General features: G+C 35.2%; 1 protein-coding gene across 1 annotated transcript in view; it reads right to left on the minus strand.

The window, feature by feature from the left end:
• Nucleotides 1–23,510, minus strand: part of LOC149794707 (ATP-dependent RNA helicase DHX58-like) — a 122,404-nt gene that overhangs the window by 80,635 nt on the left and 18,259 nt on the right. Inside the window, exons 5-7 of the mRNA XM_089964318.1 lie at nt 16,498–16,860; nt 14,366–14,517; nt 836–1,020 (exon numbers count right to left, since the gene is read on the minus strand). Coding sequence (XP_089820444.1) covers nt 836–1,020; nt 14,366–14,517; nt 16,498–16,860 — 700 coding nt within the window. The remainder of the gene's footprint in view (nt 1–835; nt 1,021–14,365; nt 14,518–16,497; nt 16,861–23,510) is intronic.

Raw genomic sequence — 23,510 nt, forward strand, 5'->3', positions numbered from 1 at the left:
CAATCAGCATTTACTAAAAAAAATATTACCTAATAGAAACTTTCAATCTGGAAGGTTCCACATGTTTACAAGATAAAATCTAAGTTATAATTAGAAAGTCTAGAACTAAAATTATAATAAAGAACATAGTAAACACAATGTCCTTGATTCATGAAAAGATAATAATCCTAATAGTTAACCCATACTCATACAGAAATTATTAGCAATGTATTAGTTGTTTACAGAATTTAAAAAAAAAATGATTCAGGTCAGTTAGAAAATGAACTTGATTTTGGGCAAAGTCAAGTCCAAAATACAATTATCCAGAGCATATAATAAAATATCAAAAAACTAACAAAAACTAACAAATTAAATATAGATAACATGAGGAAATTCCCATCAATAAACTATTACATATTTTTATGTAGTAAGTCAGCTAGTTGTCAAAAAATTAATAATTTGTAAAACAGCATAAAATACTGTTAATGTTTGAAATTATCTAGTACATGTAAAGATTTCAGAAAGTAATCTTTTTTGGTATATAAATAGTTTAAAAGTAAATGTGTGTAACATGGAAGGATGACACTAACTAAAGCATCCAGAACTCTGGTTTATTTAATTCGTATATCAATGTTTTTGTATTTAGTACAACTCTGAATTCAGGGATAGAATGAAATGTTTGATATTCAAGATTACTGATAAATAACATAATTGTTTTTGAGTTTGGAGAGAAATGTTTCTTGAAAACTTCTTTTGTTCTTATATCTACAAACAATTACCTGATTAAAATAATGTTATTTCTGTATCTGTGTGCAAAAAAAACCATTAAGTTTGGACAAGAACGAAGAAAGTATACTTCTCGATGCAGTCTCCGAGGGAGATCCCTTTGTCCCTTTTAATTTCCCCGTTGATAGCCTGAGACCTATATTTTGGTAAGAGTTCCTGGCAAGTCTTGCCATGTTGGTCAGCCAAAGCCTGATCTTTTACTAGTAGAACAACTTTCCCAATTGTGCATTTTTCCTTCAGCTGATAAAAATGTTCCTAGAATAAAATATCAAGAGGAATATTCATATTGTATGCTTAAAGATATTTAATCAGTGACCCACATCGAAAAGGTTAAAATGATTCGTACCTGTCAATAGATATTTTTGTTAAATCACACAAAGATATCTGCCCTTAAACTGAAAATGTCCAACTTTCTGTTCTGACAACTGACAGCTTCATAAGTACAATTAATGTCTTTAATCAAGGAAAGAGGCTTCAGTTCTGCACTAGCAGAAATCAAACCACTGGAAACATTGTGTTCAAAATGAATATTCTAAAAGAATGATTATCATAATTTATTAGATATACTTTCTTAAATTTAACTGCTAATACATCTGGAAGTTAATGAGGCAGACAGAACACCTACAAGATCATGTTTTTGCTTTATGTGAATATATATTTACAATAAGATTCTGTAAGGGGCCATCTATTTAGTACATACACAAAAATCTGGCAAAGCCTGACCCCTCCCCTCCCTGTACACATGCATACTTTTTAACACCCACACACCCACCTGTGTATGTACGCTTGATGCCCCCCTCCCAAATTCAATAGAACAGCATATATTTAATCCATGCAGAAATGGTCAAGGATTAATAGTATTAATGTGTTGAATAAAACAGAGAGTCCACTGACACTGAATGTCTGGCGACATCAAAGAAATAAGCTGTGTAACTTTAAACAGTTTTGTCTAATGTCCGCTAAAATTCAAACGCCTACTGAACCCAACTGAACAGGTTACGTATTAGACAAATTATTATCAAGGTTTCACCCACCACCCCAATTCCTATGCATATGTACATTATCAGTAGACACTCCCCCATATGCAAGTGTATGCATTTGGGTTACACCCCTCCATGCGTAAATACTAAATGAAATGCCCCTAACTTGGTTTATTTATCTATCCAATGCCTGTAAAAACGATGTGACTTTATGCACAATCTGTAATAAGTTGTGTGCTGTATAGGAACTGTTTATAATAATATGTCTGCATGGGCATAACAATACAAACATATTTCATAACGTCTCTCAGTAAATGTGCAAATAACCCAAATAAGTGATGTACAATTGTGAATAAGATATCTACTTATATAAACCTGTAGAAAACAACTGAAAGCAATATGTTTTCTTGGAAACATTTAATACATTTCCACATAAAAAAGGGCTGTCATTGTCATATATCATCAATACAATAAATGTAAACACGCATAATCACAACTACACAGACATTAAATAAAAAATATACACAAAGTTAGTTTTTAAATCCATTGTACTGTGGAACACAGTATTATCTTATTATTGCTGATTTTGCAGCTCTAAGCGTTTTATTGGTGAGTTCTGGTTGTGATGAAGATGCCATTCATCTCTACACTCAACAGAAACTGGATGAAACTGTTTATTCAAACTTTTCCAAAGATCACATTGCTACACTGACAAAATGTTGTATGCATTAATCCAGAATGACTAATATCAATATGGTACTTGCTATGGTATCTTCGTTAGTCGTGCCATGATGGTGTTTACCTTTCCAAGCCTTCTATCCAGCTCCACATCAAGCGAGAGACTGTTGCTGATGGTTAACCCCAGGTAAGTAAAGTTGACAGGGTGACACAGTTGATTTTGATGGAAGGGGCAGTGGTGGTATCTTGCACGCTGACATTTGTATTTTCCAGGCTGATGGTGAGCCCAAACTGCTTGCAGGCACCAGCAAAACAGTCTCCCAATCTCTGGAGGGCATCCTCAGTGTGGGTCACAAGAGCCACATCATCTCCAAAAAGCATCTCCCTGATGAGCACCGACATCACTTTAGTCTTCAAGTGCAGTTGTACCAGGTTGAACAGTCTCCCATTGGACCTGGTGTGCAGATATACACCATCTGTGGACGAGTCAAAGGCATAGGACAGGAGCAGGGAGAAGAAGATTCCAAAAAGGGTCAGCACAGCACACAGCCCTGCTTCATGTCTCTGTTGATTGGGATGGAAAGAGACTGTCATGCTGCATAGTTTTGGGGGGCAATCAATCTTACTGAGAAGTTCAAAAAGACCCTTCATACTGACCAGGTCAAAGGCCTTGGTGAGGTCGATGAACATCATGTAGAGTGGTTGACCTTGTTCTCTGCTCCTCTTCTCTTGGAGCTGTCGTAGGGAGAAGATCATGTCTCTCATGGACCTGCCTGCTCTGAAGCCACACTGGGATTCAGGGTACACGTGGTCCGCCAGCAGCTGCAGCCCATTGAGTACGATGCGGGCAAACACTTTGCCAGCGATGCTCAGGAGCCAGATCCCTCTGTAATTATTACAGTCACTGTGATCACCCTTGTTTTTGTAAAGGGTCACAATCGTGGCATCGCACATGTCTTGGGGTGCTGTTCCTTCCTCCTAGCAGAGGCAGAGTAACTTGTGCAGATGCTGAAGCAATGTTGGTTTCCATGTTTGATAGCTTAAGGTGGGATGCTGTCACTACCTGGTGCTTTGTCGTTTGGGAGGGTGTCGAGTGCTTTGCTGAGCTCCTCTAAGGTGGGCACTTTGTCGAGCTCCTCCATGCTGGGCAGTTTCTTTATGGTGCTAAGGGTCGGTCGCATTGGTGACTGACATTTCTCTGGAGTATAGCTCTGAGTAGTGCTCCACCCATCTGGCCATCTTTAGCTCATGGTCTGTGAACTTCTCTCCCATCAGAGATTTCAGGGGTTGGGGTAACCATCAAGACACAACTAATTAAGAAGGTGTGGGAAAACAACCTGCTGACAGAGCAAAAAGAAGCATCACTATTCAAGTATAGGTTACCTGGTAATACTCCCCACCTGCGATCCATGTCTACCAAACAGTATAAAATTCCCAAACCAAATAAGGTGTTATTTTAAAAAAAGTTTCCAATACTCTGGAAATCTGCTCTGGAATAGTATTCCAGCTGAGATTAGAAATGCCCACTCTATTTCCTTCTTCCAAACCCAATATATCCAGTGGCTTCAGAGATGCAGATAAAATAAATAAATTCTTTTGTATGAGGGCTCAAGGTCACTATTATTATAAATGAAAGGCTCAACATATTGCATGTTGTTGAACAAGGCTTACTCAGCTGGAAAGCTTGCTTTATTTTGACAACCATTTAGAACCTAACTACCTTTGATGACATAAGCTAATAAAATGATTAACTGTCATCAGCTGATTACATTACACAACATATGCTGGCAGTAACATCTGTGTGTAGATCAGTAACATGGCAGTAACATCTGTGTGTAGATCAGCCTAATTTCTTGTTAAACTCATACACTCTAGAAAGTCTTAAGTGCTTTGGCTAATCTATGGCTAGTTCTTCAAATTTTGTAGTGAAAATAAATATTTATGTCTTTTTTCTTTCCCTTTAGTTATGTTATTTTCCCTTCAATTTGGATGTAGTATTCTGGGACAATACAACTGCTGTGTACTGTATTTATCAGTATAGATGATGTGGAGTTGTACTCAGTCATTGCCATATCAAAGAAGTGTATGGTAGCAGTGGAGCTTAAGTTTATTTGTGTTTGCTTACAATGAATGTTTGTTTAATACTGAAAGGGAGGCACCTAAAAATTATACTGATAAACAAACTTGAATCAACTTCTTCATGTGTATTTGCATTTGCATTTAATTGTACATCAGCAAAATTATGGTGTCACAGAATTGTATATATTCTTTTATTTATTAAATACATGTACTCGGGTTTCATATTTTTGTGTACAATGATACTCAAGGGTGATTTATGTATACTGTACAATATTTCGAAATAGTGAGTTTGGTTCATCCTATGCCGCATGTGCAAAGTGCTTTCACTGTAAAAAATTGAATGCTTTCAGTGAACAGACAATGTATGATGACTTCGTCTGCGTATAAATGTCTCACCGTAACATTAAATTTTCACATTACGGAAGTCTTGTCAGTCAGCGGCCTACTTTAAGGACTTGCACATCTTCAGCTGTAGAGGTAATTGTGAATTATTAATTTCTTGTGTATAAGATGTAACTTTTGTACTACCATGTTTATTTTTGTATGTTTGCTATTTAGCTTCGGTTTATGTAGTGTAATGCAAATATTTTCTATTCTGGTTTGTGACTTAGCAGGGGATATATATTAGCAATATGAAGCTGCATTTTTAAGAAATGTTTAGTACCGTAGGATTATTCTCGGTCACTATTAGGTTTACTTCTGAACCTGTTTGTTTTTTGTAATTATTGTGAATGTAACTTACCGTATATAACATAATTACGTTTTATCATATATGCCTGGGTCATGCATAGTACACGGTGTTAGATGTATTTTCAGTTGACCTGAGTGACCCGAATGACCAGAGTGATCGGAGTGGTCGGACTGACCGAAGTGGTCAGCTGTAGAGCTAACCAGAGCGATTAGATCACAAGATGGCTGCCATGTATATGTGGTCTTAACACAGCTCCACTCAACTCCATGAACTTGGTGTAAAAACTGGTGTTAAATATGCTAATACCTGTAGCCATCATTTATACTGTGGATTTATGACAATATTAAGTTAGTGTAAGTGAAATTTTATGTGCACATGTTCATGTATTCAAGTGAATTTGGAAACCTGTTCAGAACAAAGGATTTTTGGCTATCCAAGGTGGCTACCGAAGTGGATATACTTGAAATTGAACTACACCTACCATATCTGAACTTCAGTTGATACCAACTCAAACACATTATGCAAGTTTCATTCAAAAGTTTATGGATATGTGCTAGTCATAAATAAGGATCTGATATACTTTTGCTATCACTGCTATGAACAAGCTGAAAATATCAGAATCATGGAAACATATTTAAATACCAGCCTTGTAGGTTCCTTACTCAACACACTCAGCTCATCCTTTTCTGCATCATTCTCTGGCTTTAGTATGTCTGATATACCTGAAGATCAGAGCCACACAGATAATCCCATGCAGGAAAGTCATGTTCAGAATAAAAATGAAAACAATGGCGCAGATGATGATTTGGAATTATCCATTATGGCTGACACTCCAGAATTCTTGAGGGTCAAACATAATAAATACAGTATCACTGTGAATATAGATCCACAAAAGTTTGAGTTTGTAAAACAGATATTGGATTCAGAACCTTGCATGACTTCATGCAGTTCAAGTGTACAAAATTGTATTATCTACAGAACACAAGAGAAAAACACTGACAGCTACATTGTATAAAACAACATGTGTCTTACATATACAGGGGCTGAACAGTCTCACATGGTTAGATCATATTATCTGTAAATGTAGACAGGATGAGAATACCCATGCTAAAGGCATTTATATGCTGACATCTACACCAGTAACTAGATGTAGTACCAAACATGAAACAGTTCCTAAAGTCTTTGACCTAAATGACTCAGGCAATAAAATTAACACCCCTCCAGAGTGTCAGGCAATTACACGCTCCATAAATCATGACCACAGTAGTGATGGCTTAAGCCTTAATGATTTCTTCATGTGTGTACATCAAAAAACAATTAGGAAACTGGAGACCCAAATCGAAGAATTAAAACTACAGTTACATGCTATTAAATCAGCACAGGGAAAGGTTAATGAGCAAGTAACCTCATGTGAAACAGCAATTCAGACAGACTCCCAAATATCAACAGTATCAGATGCTCAGACACAGACAATCCCAGTACCAGCCAAAAGAAAATGTAAAATGACCATGCAAATAAAAACTGATGCCCAAAGTAATCCTGCATTGCAGACAACAGTATCCCCCTCTCAGTCATGTGACACACCTGCAACAGCAATAAGTGTACATCCATGGCCCGCAGTTCAAACAAGTCTGTTACCTTCACCAACAACTGCATTTCCCAGTGCTCAGACAAATGTGTCAGAATCAACAACAGTAGTTCACACAACTGAAACACCAATTTCAGCACCCCTTCCTCCAAGATATGTGTCTGAAATACAATCCAGAGTCCAACACACGACATCACAAGCCAGAAAAGATAGGACTCTAATAATTGGCTCCTCAATTTTGAAAAGTATAATACCAAGGAGACTTTTTAAAACAGATGTACAGATTTTAAGAGGTGCAAAAATCAACAACATTACTGACAGAATAATGAACAGTGACCTAACCAAATACAAACAAATTATTATTTTAGTAGGTGGAAATGATGCCTGTGAGGGAAGGTCACTAAATCAACTCAAAACAGATTTTGAAAGTTTATTGTATGCTGCTAGATATTGCAGCCCAAATACATGTAAATTAATGATATCGGGACTACCTCCTCGTGTGGACACCAAGGCCAAAGAAATAAATGATCTGATAATTGACTTATGTGAAGATTTCAACCTACAGTACATTCCACAATACAAATCTTTCTTCATTCAGAATCAGGATGTCAACCTTAGTCTCTACCACAGAGACAAAATTCATCTAAGCAGAAAAGGAACCTCTCAGCTACTGAGAAATATTAACGTGTATGCCCCTATTTTCAAGCACTTTAATGAAGAGTGTTGTCTTAACTGTGGAGAAACTGGGCACATGACACAGGTATGCCATCATGGCAAACAGATCGAGTGTTTTAGGTGCCATAAATATGGACACAAACAAAGACTTTGTCCATCAATGTATACATATTAGGAAGCTGGCAAAGAGGAGAATGCCAACGCTTCATTTACAAAAAAACTAAATGTACCCAGTGGGACTCTTGACTCTAACTATTCAATGGACACTATTGTAGATGCAAATGTAAATGGATTTTCAGGGTTTGTATGTGACTTTGAAGATGCTAATATATATGAACATTTAAATATAGAAATAGGATGTCAGAATGATAAAAGCAGTATGGAGACAATCTCAGTGAGTACCCCATTGCATGATGACATACATGTAATTGATATGAAACTAAATACAAAAGGTTTTAACATAGGTCACTTAAATGTACAAGGTATAGTGGGAAAGATAGACCAGATTAAGTTAATGTTGTCTTCCATGGAAAATAATATACATGTTTTAGGACTCACTGAAACCAAATTAAATGCTAACCACAATGATGATCTATTTCACTGTCAAGGCTACAATAAACCATTTCGTAGGGACAGAGAGACAGCAGGGGGGGGTCTTGTTGTATACATTAGGGAAGATGTAAAAGTAAAAAGGCGACTTGACTTGGAGTCACATGAAATTGAGAGTATCTGGGTGGAAATTTTTCAAAATAATGCAAAATCTTTCCTAGCTGGTTTCATTTATAGACCACCTTCCTCCAAAGCATTTTGGAATGATAACTTTTTGAAACAAATAGAAAATGTTCTAGCACAGGAGAAAGAAACATATATACTCGGAGATATAAATAAGGACCTTCTCAATACTCAAATAAGGAACAACTGGATGGAATTTATTGAATCATTAGGCCTAGACCAGCTGGTAAATGAGCCTACAAGGGTAACAGAAAAATCAAGCACTCTTATTGATCACATTTATACTAACCTACCAGACAATGTGGCTTGTGTTAATGTACCAAATGTTGGTCTTAGTGACCACTATCCTACTTTTTTGACATGAAAGGTTAAATGCAAGAAAAATAAGAAAAATACACATAAAACGATCACTTACAGATCGTTCAAAACTTTTAATGAAGAACAATTTCTCAATGACCTATATAAAGTTCCATGGAGTATGATCCAAAATTTGGATGACATAGATGAAGCCATGAGGGTGTGGACTGACTTATTTATGGATATAGTATCTAAGCATGCACCACTGAAAGTACATCGAGTAAAGACTGATATTCAACCTAATTGGCTTACTACTGAAATCCTAGATGCTATGAAAACACGAGACAAATTCAAGGCTATGGAAAACCATGCACAATATAAAGTATGGAGAAATAAAATAACAAGTATAATCAAAAAAGCTAAAAAAACTTATTATCAATCATTGCTTGAAAACAAAAAGAGCAACACAAACTCCATTTGGAAAGTCTTCAATGAACTCACTGGAGGAACGCACAAAAACCAGACAAATAAAATTCACTCACTTCTGGTAAATGACACCATAGTCACTGTTGAAACTGACATTGCAAATGTTTTCAATGATTTTTTCATCAACATTACCACAAAGTTAAAAGAGCCAGTGATAGAAAACAACTTTAATGAACTGAAAAAGTTCTGCAGCAGTAAAATCTCAAAGGAGGTATGTTTCTCTATCCAACCAGTGTCAAAAAACTTTGTTAAAAAATGTCTCAGTGAACTTGATACCAAGAAAGCTACAGGACTTGATCAGATTGGTCCACAACTCATTAAATCTTCTGCCTTTGCTATTGTAGATAGCATAACATTCATAATTAATTTAAGTATTGCAACCTCATCTGTCCCCAAAATATGGAAAACTGCAAAAGTAACTCCTATTCACAAATCTGGTTCTAAGGATGATGCTGATAACTACTGACCAATTTCAATACTACCAAACTTGTCAAAATTGATTGAAAAACATGTCCATGACTCATTCATGTCATATTTAACCAAACACTTGCTGTTACACCCTAATCAATCAGGCTTTAGACAGAACCATTCCTGTGAGACTGCGTTGATCTCCCTAACTGATAAATGGCTTCAAGCACTTGACCAAGGTAGAATAATAGGAACTGTATTTGTAGATTTCAGGAAAGCTTTTGACATGGTGGATCATGAAATCCTTTTGAAGAAACTGAAAATCTACCGGTGTGATGAAAGAACAATTAGATGGTTTACTACGTACTTAAATGAAAGAACACAACATGTTTACATAAATAATGTTCTGTCTGAACCTGAAACAATTAGATATGGAGTACCACAAGGCTCAATTCTAGGTCCACTACTATTCATTTTATTTATTAATGACCTACCACTTTTACTAAGAGACTCAATATCATCTACAGATCTCTATGCAGATGACACAACATTGTCAGACATCCAAAACACAAAGCATGAGCTCGAAATTTCTTTACAGAATGCACTAAACAAACTGGAAAACTGGTGCACATGTAATGGCATGGTGGTAAATACTGGTAAAACTAAAATATTACTTATCTCAACACGGCAAAGAAGGACAAATCTTGATAGTGATAAACTATGTCTGACACGGAAGGATACAAATCTGCAAATAGTCTGTCATGATAGGCTACTTGGTGTTCTGGTAGATAATAACCTATCATGGACTGAACATATCAAACATACCAGTAAAAAAGTCAATTCAAGTTTATGGCTTCTCAGTAGGATAAGACATTTTCTCCCTGAAAGGCACAGGAAACTATTTTATAACAGTTACATACAACCCTATTTGGACTACTGTAGTACAGTATGGGGTAATTCAAATGATAAAAACATAGCAAAGCTGGCACATCTTCAAAAAAGAGCATTTGGGCTAATATCAATCCAGAAAGAAAGCAAGGAAAGTTTAGCTGGTAGGTTAAAAATATTACCTATTAAAGACCGAATCTGTTTGAGAAAAACCAAATTAATGTACAGGATATCTCAGAATAGTGCTCCTGAATATTTACAATCACTATTCCAGTATAGGCTACCTGGTAATACTCCCCACCTGCGATCCATGTCTACCAAACAGTATAAAATTCCCAAACCAAATAAGGAGTTATTTAAAAAAAGTTTCCAATACTCTGGAACTCTGCTCTGGAATAGTATTCCAGCTGAGATTAGAAATGCCCACTCTATTTCCTTCTTCCAAACCCAATATATCCAGTGGCTTCAGAGATGCAGCTTAAATAAATAAATTCCTTTGTATGAGGGCCTCAAGGTAGATTAGTTTTTAGCTAATTGTGTTACCCTCTTTAAATAAGGTCATTATTATTATTATTATTATCGAAGTGATCAGAGTCAACCCTAGAAGTCGACCATAGCAGCTGTGAAGCTGAACCATTGCAGCCGTAGAGTTGAATAAAGTGTTGCTGGTCGAGTAGCAGGTGATCGGGCATCACTGACTGAGATTGGTGGGTGCTGACTGCTTGATTGACCAACCTGGAATACTGACGGCTTGATTGGCGAGTGTGCTGGTGGCGGAGTGTAACTCCATACCTGTAATCTTTTATCCGTGGGCTAATTTTTGGGGTTTGTAAAACCCAGTGTGTTTTGGGGATTGTAAAGATATTTTGTATATCTGTCCCTTTTTGTTTATAAATTTCACTGTATGATTGAATACATTTTACTATATGTGTAAAATACTACATTTCTTTACTATCTGAGTAAAATACATCATTCTTTCATTATGAAATCATTATGAATTATTCACCCCTTGTGCTTGTCCTGTGTAAAGCCATTTATTCGTATTTTCATTATTAAGTCCGTGCATTTTATATTAATTGATCATAAATTATTGCTCATTCAAGTCATTCGTCATTAAACATTGTATTTGTATCACCATCAAAAGTGTTCTGTTGTAAATCTGAAATCCCACCCGGTTATCTTGTTACAATCTTTGCTCACAGATATTAAGAATATTTTCCTTACCTAACATAGCCTGTCCATTCCCACCATTACTGAATGGATATAGGCCCACCATCTTTTCGAGTATCTCACCATAAGATAATATATCCCCAAAATTAATTTTTGTCCCTCTTCAACATCAACATCGCCATTCATACATAATATCCATCTTCCATTATAGTACAAAGCCAATTAGTTCACATTCGGCATGAGATCTAGAAAAACTGATTTTTTTCCATTTTTCTTGTTACAAATGGCTATATGGTGCAGATTTCTAAAATTGTAAATGTATAAAGAATTGCACAAAAAACATTAGGAATATAAACACTTCCAAATAAATACAAACATAGGTTCCACAAGATAAAAAAGGTAAAAATGTTTAAATTCTGTCAATGTATATAAATAAGATACAGGTAATAAATAAAAAATCCTTAAAATATATGGTCCAAATTTGCAATGTAAACTGAATTCCCTTCAAAGGTCCAAGACACCTTCATAAAATTCCTTTGCTGAGTTCACATAAAAAACTTCCATCTCAAAGGATGGAAGTCAATACACTTGACAAGAATGTATTCAACTGTTAATTGACTCTGTCAGAACATGATGGTTAATCACTAAGAAGGTATGCATGAGTCAGGTATGTATGTTCTGTACAATACGAGTGATGGTACTCTCCAATGATGAGTTTGATATTATTAAGACTGTTTGTTGAGTTATCACTTGTTTTTCCCAATCTCTCTCTCTCTCTCTCTCTCTATCTTTCTCTCTCTCTCTCTCTCTATATATATATATATATATATATATATATATATATATATATATATATATATATATTTGTGTGTGTGAATAGGCAGCCAACAGTACAGGATACTTTTTCCAGATTGTATGAGCAAATCATATTTTGCTAAGATCTGGGATATTAATGAGTTGTCAAATTTAAAGATTTCAGTGTGGAGAGAAAATCCAAAAGAGATAATCCTAAAGATTTTAGTTTGTCTGTAATTTCTACAGTTAAAATGAAAGCTTTATTTAGTAATTGGCTCGAGATAGGATTCTACAATGGCAGTGCCAACCTTGCCTTCCATCTTCTGAACCACTTGTATACAAGGATATATGGTCAAAATAGAAGACTGTAATTTCACTGAATTTATTCTGGAAAAAGAGGATTTGTTTAGACTTTTTAAACTGGATTTGCAACACTGACTTTTGCTGCTTCAAGATGAATATAAAATCAAATGGTGGAAAGAAACTTGGATCTGAGCATAGTAGATCTGGTATTTGTTCTAAAGACTACATCATACATGGGATGAAGACATCATATGCAGGTTTAGATGGATTGGAAGATATTTTTGTAGCACACTGAAGTGTCATTATTTAAACATCATATGCAGGGTTAGATGGATTTGCTAGCACACTGAAGAACCAATTAAAACACCATATGCAGGTTTAGATGGATTAGAAGATAATTTGCTAGCACACTGAACAGCCAATTTCAATTGTCTGAGATATAGTGATGATTCATTTGACTCAACATGTAGGTTATCTGAAGGGGGACATTCTAAATGCATGTATACAAAACGTCAAGTCCCTGATTGTATATTATATCAAGCATCTGCAAGCAAGATTTACAAGCTGAATTGTACACAACTGAACCAAAGTCAAATTTAGATTTTACTAAATACCTGTGTAACTGGAACAAGTCTGTCCAATAATCTGTGTATGCCATGACATTATCTGATAAATTTCACTACTTAACCCTCCATTTCGTGATACCTACTTATCTGACTGAGGTTGCAGTACTCAGCCACTGGACTGAACTCGACAGCCATAAATAACTCCAAACTTGTAAACAGGTTTATTATTAAAAACTTGTTAATACCTATTTATAGATCTTATGCAACCTACAGGCACTCACCAAAAGTAAAACTCAGAAAATAGGTATACATAACAGTTTGTTTCATTTCTTAGTGTTTAAGCATAAATGCAGTTGATGTTCAATACTCTATAACTGATCAGTCACTGGCATATAATGAGTCAGTTTTCAGATTAAGACATTTCACTATGTCGTTAGTTTTGATGCTGAAAAGAGTGACACTTCACTGCCCTCAGGTACACCCATATCTTGATGACTGACACTTCACTGCCCTGAGGTACACCCATGTCATGATGACTGCTTTCAGAAAAGGCAGTACCTACCTTAACTATCTTTCCAAAAAACATGATATAAAGGTAAGTAGGTGACCTATTACATCAGGACAGAATAGGTCATTCATTATGCTATCATGCCACGTTGTGTCATTTGCTTTCTCCAAGTCCAAAAATGTGGCAATTAGATCTTTTTGTGAAAACTTCTTTAATAAATGCTTCAAGTCTGACTAGATGCAACAGAAAACTATAAAATTTTTGGGTAAGTCTGATAATGAAATATATCAAAATTGTATTCATTTACAAATAATGATGTCTTTAATTGTTAAAACAAATTTAAACAGCATCCAGTGACAAGTAAGGGTAAATGCTTTTGGAAGCCTTGATATATATATATATAGAGAGAGAGAGAGAGAGAGAGAGAGAGAGAGGAGAGCAGCCAAATTGTATATTCCTTCCCTTCCCTTTATGGAACTCTATTGATCAGTAAGGGAGCAGTGTAGGACTGGAATGTTTAAGAAAATAAGAGATTAATCATGTTATGCTTGAGAAATCCTTTTTGGTTCCAACATGCTCTAGAACTACCTTTCTATTCATATGTCTTTGTTCTAAAAGATATTCAAGAATAAAGTAACATACTTAGGCCACAAATAAACCAATCCATGAAAGACAATAACCAGAAAAAATGATATGGCTGGCAGCTTTGATGAAAAACTGAGTTGCTTCCAAACTTTAAGCAAATTTCATGTTTACCTGAATGAGCTTGAAGGCCACACGGGTTTTCCCTGACCCTGTTGGAGCCATAATGATTACATTTTTGCCCTGAAGGGCTGGTCTGGCCAGCTCCTCCTGGTACTTCCTCAGTGGGATCTCCGCTTCCTGTTTCTCATCAGAAGCCACAGAATCTGTAAAAGTATACAGCATGGACTACAGCATTAGAACCAAACTCATGCAGTACTAAAGTGATGGGTGTCACATGTTCATGCACCTAAGAATCACACATTTCAATAGGCCACCCATTTGTCACAAAAATGAACACAATTATGAACAACATGTCTACTTGGAAAAGGAAACCTCTTAACAAGAGGAACACACTTGAATTAGCAGTTAATATACAGACTGGTATGGAAGGCAGATGGTGAGGCAATGTGAGTTAAATAAATTCTGCAAAAGAAATGCCATGACAGCTGATTCAGGCTGATCCTAACAGGATTTGCACCTGTGACCCACTGGCTGTGTGACTAAGCTAATGACTAGGTCACCATATGACAGCTGACTGACATTGATCTTAACAGGATTTGAACTTGTGACCCATTGGTTGTGTGACTAAGCTAATGACTAGGCAACATAAGGAGGTATGACAATATAACTGCAATATGCTATTCATTAATATTAATCAACACACAATGTGTCATCAGTGTAAGGCAAAAACAAAGCTCAATTAGTCTAGATATAATAATGTCAAAGATAACAGAGGAGGTAACAACTAGTTGAAAATACAAATGTCTCCCAAGCATGAAAATTAGGTTACAGTGATTTACTGTTAGTATGGTTGAATTACTCCTTTGATATGTCCACATTTAAATACATTTTCATGTATATGTGAAATATGGTCCAAGCTAATGAGGGTGCAATGAAGGAACAGTTGAAAATACACAAGTCTCTCAAGCAAGTAAATTAGGTCACAGTGACCAACCTTTGATATTATTAAGAGCTACTCTTCTTGAGATGCAGACACAAACCAATTTTCATGTGTAGGTGAAATAGGGTCAAGACAGTCAAAAATGTAAAAGTCACTCAAGCATGGAACTACCTACTTTTGGTATGGTTACTCCACATGCTCTGACAAGACACTGAGGGTGTAACTAATGAATGGATGTAAATACAAATCACTCAAGCATATAAGTTAAATCATAGTGACTTAAATTTGCTAAGGCTGGGTTATTCTCTCTCTGATAATGCATCTACATGCAAGTTTCAGAAGTACAGGTGAAATATGGTCCAAGATATTGAGTATATAATTAACAAGTTTGTCAATTAAGCATGGAAATTATGTCACAGTGATGCAGTTTTAGAATGGCCAAGTTACTCTTCCTGAGATGCATGCACACAACAATTTTTGTAAATATATGTGTAAAGATAATGAGAGCATAAATAATTAATATCTGAAACTACAAAAATGTTTCAATGATAACAAATTGGGTTGCAGTGATTTAATATTCTAAATGGTTGTATCAATCTCATTTAAGTTCACAGTGATCTACTTTTGGCATGGTTGAGTTACTCTCCGTGAAGCATCCATGTACTGATTTTTATATGTGTAGGTGAAAGTGGTTCCGAATTACTGAGGGCATAAACAAATAAACAAACACACAAATGAACAGGCCCCTTCCGTTTTCATTTGTGAGAGGACAGTAAAATCTGTTGCCCAAGATACAACCAAGCATGCCCATACAATGCTGTTTGACATTAGAAAAGGGACAAAACAAAATTCCAATCAGATACCAAACCTACAGCTGAAGATTTCCTACATTAAAAGAACATAACAGTTGGAGATTTGCTGGAAACACAGAACTTTAACAATCGAGTTAAAACATTCCCCCCACTTTCCCCTTTGTGGTTCAGAATGATGCAAGAAGTACCAAGCAAAAGTTAGGTGAAATTATAATGCCTAAATGGCAGCTAAACAAATCTGTTATGGTAGGGTGGGATAAAGACTGAATAATGCTTACAATGTTAACATCACCAATGACACAAACAGTATGTCCTGTACTCTACACTGGTGAGCTAAAACTTAATTGCTAACAAGACTCCAGACAGTATTAATCACAGTTTTTTGTTTAACCAAATTACCGACTAATCAATACTGATACATCAAATTATACCTGAAAAACTATCCCTATTCACTGTAGGTGTATGCCTTTCATACACACTATCAACAAGGTGTTTGCATGCTGTTTCAATGATGCTGCCAGCAGCAAATAGAGAGTCATCAAGGGACACATCATAGTCATAGCTAGGGTCTTCCTCATGCAAAATCTCAATTTTTCCACTGTTGTGTAGCTTTTGTTTGTGCTGTAAAACAATCTGGTCCAATTCTGCTTGCAGATCTGAAGTTTCTGGACTGTTTATTTTAAGCCTTGATATGGCCACATGGATGTCTCCACCTGTAACATGGAATTCTGGTTTGATGGATCTTGGTCCAGCTGCACAAAGGTCACCCAGAGAGCCACCAGCAGAGTCGTACACTGAAATAAGTCATGGTAAGAATAAAATAATTTGAACATGCTGATCTAAACTGATATGGTTGATATATATAACATTATGAGGTATATTTTCTTCTGCATGTGATAATTTTCAAAATATTAATTTAAAAAAAAATATTTTGTTAATCAAGTTCATCAAACAATTCAATGCATTTTTTTTTCTAGATTTTAAGTATAAACTGTTCTGAATCTCAATAATAATGCATGTAAAAATTACTTCCCTCAATGACTTATTAAATATATGTCACCAAATGCATTCATGAACAAAGTGCGACTCACACTTTGGGTTGTATCGACTGCATTCATAAGCCAAGTGTGATTAACACACTGTGTTGTATTGACAGCATTCACTAGTCAAGTGTGATTAACAGACTGTGTTGTATTGACAGCATTCACTAGTCAAGTGTGATTAACACACTGTGTTGTATTGACAGCATTCACTAGTCAAGTGTGATTAACACACTGTATTGTATTGACAGCATTCACTAGTCAAGTGTGATTAACACACTGTGTTGTATTGACAGCATTCACTAGTCAAGTGTGATTAACACACTGTGTTGTATTGACAGCATTCACTAGTCAAGTGTGATTAACACACTTTATTGTATTGACAGCATTCACTAGTCAAGTGTGATTAACACACTGTGTTGTATTGACAGCATTCACTAGTCAAGTGTGATTAACACACTGTATTGTATTGACAGCATTCACTAGTCAAGTGTGATTAACACATTGTGTTGTATTGACAGCATTCACTAGTCAAGTGTGATTAACACACTGTGTTGTATTGACAGCATTCACTAGTCAAGTGTGATTAACACACTGTATTGTATTGACAACATTCACTAGTCAAGTGTGATTAACACACTGTATTGTATTGACAGCATTCACTATTCAAGTGTGATTAACACACTGTGTTGTATTGACAGCATTCACTAGTCAAGTGTGATTAACACACTGTGTTGTATTGACAGCATTCAAGTGTGATAAGCATTATGTGATTCTAGAACATCATTCATGGACCGAGTGATCAGCATTATGCACTGTATTGACAACATTCACTGGGCACATGTGATTAGCACTACATGTTATAATGACAACATTCACTAGCCAAGTGTTCAAACATGGTGATGGTTCAATTCAAAGTTTTTAGTAAGTATCAACTTTACTACTCTTAATTTACTACTCTTAATTTTCCACATCCTACCTGTCATAAAATACTTTTGCAAACTTTAACTATAAATTACTTCATCAAGACTTTGTCTACTTAAATTCGTACAATGCACATCTATTTTTTTTTTTCATCAACAGCTTTCTCATTATACAAAGGTCAATACTGTGGAAATTAGGTAACAGTGACCTAGATAAGATCTGGTTAAATTATTTAACCTAGATAAGATAAGATAAGAATTAAGATAAGAATTCTTTATTTCAGACTGCATGGACCATAAATCTAAATTAAAATATAGATAACAAATAAAAGTATTTTAAACATAAAAGATCCTAGATATCTTATGTACAAATATAAAGACACATCTACAACTATGGACTGTGTCTGGCATTGCTAAGAATTTAATTACATAGCACATTTGAATATTAACTTGCTCTATCTATATGTAACACAAAAATTTAAATGAATGTCTTAGTGCCACAGAAATTTCAAGACAGTTATTACCATTAGATATTACTGTCATCATTGAGAACACATACTTTCTCATAACTTCTTCAAAACTGAATACGTTACAGTTTACAAATATGGTAGAGACAATGTTCAATCTTAGAAGGTTTAATAGAAAATGAAGATTATAATAACCAATAACTAATTTTCTTTTCATACATTCACTAAAGTTTGTCTACAGAGGAGTACAATACACTGTGCAGCAATAAGATTTGAATAATCTAATTTTGATATTCAATGAACAATTCCTAAGTTTACGCAGAAGCATGTCTTTTCAATTACACAAAAAAATCTGTGATGTCTCATCATATCTTCATCATCTGACCGATTGGGTTTTAAAATATGATCCATGACTGTTGACATGGCTGTTAAGATGGTAATTTGAGAGAAGGACCATTCATACAGATTTCTGAGTATTCTAGTTGATACCATTCTGAAATGTGTATTGTTCACTTATCTTTCAGAATTTCTATAAACCTGTGATAGAAGGACTTATCAATGATATATCATCAGCAAATGTAAAATTGCTAAGAAATGACACATTTGGTATCAAATGTAACCCCATATGACACTGACCCAGTTTATGATATAACTTGTCCATTTATATATTAAATAACAAAGGAGAAAGAACACCTTCCTGCTTCACCACATTGGTTACATGGAAAGAGCTGCATATTACACTTACCAACTGCGCATAGTACAACTGTTTGCCATACCATTTAACCAAAGTATGAACTGTGTAGATAGGTATCTGAATATCAAGCAACTTTTTATATAGTGTCCAATTAAAGTCAAATGCCTTACTAGCATCTAAAAAGTCTGCAAACACCAGGTTGCTATTTTCTACATAACAGTTGACAGTTTTTTTAAAGGCACAGTGGCATGAATTTGCTGAATGCTGCATTTAAAAACCAAACTGATTATTGGAGTTTCTTACTTCACATCATTGTAGAATAATGCATTCAAATAGTTTTGAAATAACTGTCATAAGAACTAGAGGTCTTTAATTATTTTCGTCCATCATTTACCAATTTTACTTTTCTGAAGTGGAATAATTGTAGCATTTGTGAAATGATATGGAACAATGTTATGTACAAACAGACAATTAAATAAAATCTTCAAAAGGATATGAAGTCCACTATCTGAAAATTTAAAATGTTCCACATATAAAAATCAGATTCTAGACCCCCTTTTAGTCTAGCTTTGTATCTCACATAATGTGATCTGTTCAACATGAGTATAGGGGTCCTCGAATGCCAAAAGAACATACACCTTATTGGAATCATTTTTAACACTAATGAGTAAGCCTTGAAAATGATTTTTCTACATGCTGCATACAATATTTTGGCCATGGTCTCCATCAATCCAAATTAGTAGCTTACTGAAAATTGTCATAGTGGTTTGTTTAACATGCTTCCAAAATTCAAGCTTTTTGAAATTTTCAAATTTATTTGCAAGCAAGTCTACATTTGGTTACTGAGATGGCCATGACAAGGTTTACACTTATCACGCCATATAATCCATTTATCTATTTAAATGCACCTGATTACTACAGCCATGGTCATTACAGACTGCAACACAAGATGGGATCTCTGTCTTATTTAAAAAGACTGCAGATGTTTGAGTATAATTCATGTTTTACATCATCAGTGAGGTCTGACCAGTTGATGTTGTATTTAAAATTTAAGAGTTCACTGGGGCAAGAATAAAATCCAGGAAGTAGATCAGCATTGATAGTCATTAAAGCTGGGCAATCATCGGATCCTGCTAGGTTGTGCATTATTCTCATAACACTTACAGCAGAATGAGCAGATTGTGACAAGACACAAGGATCCAACCACGAGACTGTATTGTGCGAGTCACTCAAATAAGCAATATTTGTTGTGTGGTCTACAATAATTTTTAGGTCCGATATGATGTAAACATATTCATCAAGAAATAATGAAGTTCATATCTAAAGGGAGTAGATTTGAGTGTATATTAACATTCCAATCTCCTAGAACGGAAACATTTGGAGTATTATCAGTTTCTACAATAGTATTAATTTGGCTAAATAATCAACAAAATTGCACAAAATTTTCAACAAGATCATATGATAAATAGACATTTATTAATGGTAATACCTATTAATCTGGGATCATCAAGGAGTTATACTTCTATAATATTTGCAAGAGATCTATGGTATAATACCCCCAAAAAAGAAATGTGTAAAGTTATCATGTATATTGGAGTTCAATATAATGTATTTACCGTATATGTTGGGACACCATATTTGTTGGGACTCCATAAATTCATTTTAAAAGTAATTTTTTGTGCACTGTATGTTCTGGGACACCGTTTATTTCAAGTCGTAAGTTGTAGGACACCTTTTAAATCATTCGAAAATTACATATTGGAAAATGCACTCAAATGTTGTGGGGTTTAACGCCATATTTCAGTACACGATAGGCTATGCATGGCGGCCAGTATTAATGGTGGAGGAAGAACCCGGGAAAACCCCGGGAAGAACCACCGACCCACGAGAAGCTACTGGCAAGCTTTCTCACATACCCACATTAGCCAAATCCTAGACTCAAACCCATGCAGACAGAGGTGAGATGGCAGTGATCCGTAATGGAGAGCGCTTTAGACCACTCGGCCACTCGGGGCCCCTGCACTCAAATGTAAATTTTATTAAAGAAAACTTTAAACAAGAAAACGCTGTGAGTGTTGTTTGTTTACACTTTTGTTCCTAGATGCAAATTTGCTAAGAAGATTAGTTCAGGTAATTATGAATCATTTGTTTATATGAGAACGAATTCAACTTTTTCTGTTCTAATTTATGGTTCACCAAAGTTTTTTTAATTATTAAATGTCAATGTTTATTTGCTGTTTGTGCTCGTTACACAACTTATTTTGGCAAAATAACTATTGATGAGCACAGTATAAACTATTCACTGTAATTACATAAAAATATAATCAGAGAGAAAGAGAGAGAAAAAGAAAGAGAGAGGGAGGGAGAGATACTGGTAGATAGTGACAGTACAGAGTGATTGATAAACATACTAAATCTGAAAACAAACATCTTTTATTTACACTGCAGTGATATCTGACATAATCCAAGTACTGCTGAACAAACTCGAATGCTGCTAATATATTTAATTTAAATCCTTCAATCTGTCCACATTCTTAATTGCCCACTCAACCTCTTCAGGCTCAAATCCATCAAATTCATCCTCTTCACTGTCACTGCCATCACATTCAGTATCTCTTATGATATTGTCCTCACATCCATTCAAGTTATTGTTAATACCACAAACTTTAAATGATTTTCGGATCAGATATGGCCTGTCCCAAAGTGATTAGACTGCTTTCACAATGCAGTCCACAACTTTTTGTTTATCTGCACTCTTTATACAAGATTTCTTGTCATTTTCCTTGGAAAGGCCCTCTGCTGCTTTATGAACAAAATCTGTCCAGCGTTTCCTCATGTCGGACTTGAAATGTCTGCTTTTACTCGAATTCTATGTAATTTTGATAAATTTACAACTTCATCTTTTTGCTTTAATGTAAAACGCTTGTAATGCCTCGCCTGATATCATCATTTTTGTAGGCATCATCTCTCTCCTGACTGGGGTCTCCAATTTCGTGTCTTTTTGCAGCTGATTCATTTTCACACTCCTCCTCTCTAGTATGCTTTTTTGGTCGACCTACTGGCCTCTTAGGTGAAGCTTTAGGCAACACATTTTCTTTCCATGCATGAGGCAAGGTGTCTTCACTACTTGAGTAGAGTATCACACTAAAAAATTATCCATAATAGCGGAGATTTATAATGTGGCTTTGTTTGTTTTGTTTTTATTCCCCTTTATACATGCTATGTACGTGATAACAATGACTGCAAGGAATCACTTTTTGTGTAAATGTGTTAGAAGTTATCTTTTCAAAGTGTTCCATTGTTTTCTATTTATTTTCAAAATCCCAGTGAAAACCAGTAGAAAAAAATCAAAGTTAGCTTCCCCATGTCGGCCGACTTTGTATACATATGTATAGTTTTTAAAAAAATCTCTACACTAAAAGGAATCCAAAGTATGCTTCTGAAGTCTGCTCACTTTGTAATAAATTAACCTTTGTATCTGATATCCTACCGGTAAATTCAAACAATGAGTTTATGGCTGTTACAAGGTGTGTTTATTCAACACCTGGGCTGTCATATATATGCCATCTGTAGTTGTAATTGACACAAACGGGTTTCGAGTTCTTCAGTGTAAATAGTATACACAGCATTAACTTGCTTTAATAATACTTTCTGTAACCCATGGGATCAAAAAGATTGTCACTTGTACTCACAGTGAATGTATTTCTAAAAATGATTTTTAGTTTGTGAGATATTGTCATATTGTTACCCTAGATATAATACACTCTTGGTTATTTTGTACCTTACACCATGTCACGCATGAATGGCAGGTGCTTTCGAGCAATGGAGTAGATAATTCTCACTCTCTCTCTCATTCATATTTGATTTTGCAGGATCCAGTTTCAATCTCATAACTTTCAAACCTCCGAGAACAACCAAACATGATTCGTTTCTCAATATTCACGTCAATGACCAATGTGTTGTGTTGTCTGATGAAAGCGATAACACTATGGATGCATGCGCTACTTATACGGAGATTGCGGATATATTTTTCCTTTAATAAATTGCTAAAGTTGACCGAAAAAGTGAATAAATGATAACAGTAGAAGGTTAGTTTCTTTCATTTTATTATCAAATAAGCATTTTATTTATCTATTTTATTGTAACATGCGGTGTGGCTGGTTGCGGCAGGGGAGGGGGGCAAATTGAACACAATTTATTTCATTTTCTTGGGACACATGATGTAGGTTTAAAAAAAATTCACCATAAGTTCTGGGACACGAAAAAAATATTATTTTTTCATGTCCCAATATATGCGATAAATACAGTAGTACAGTTTGG

Source organism: Sinohyriopsis cumingii, chromosome 7 (assembly GCF_028554795.1).
Source record: "Sinohyriopsis cumingii isolate HCF-2022 chromosome 7, ASM2855479v2, whole genome shotgun sequence".
Lineage (NCBI taxonomy): Eukaryota > Metazoa > Mollusca > Bivalvia > Unionida > Unionidae > Sinohyriopsis > Sinohyriopsis cumingii.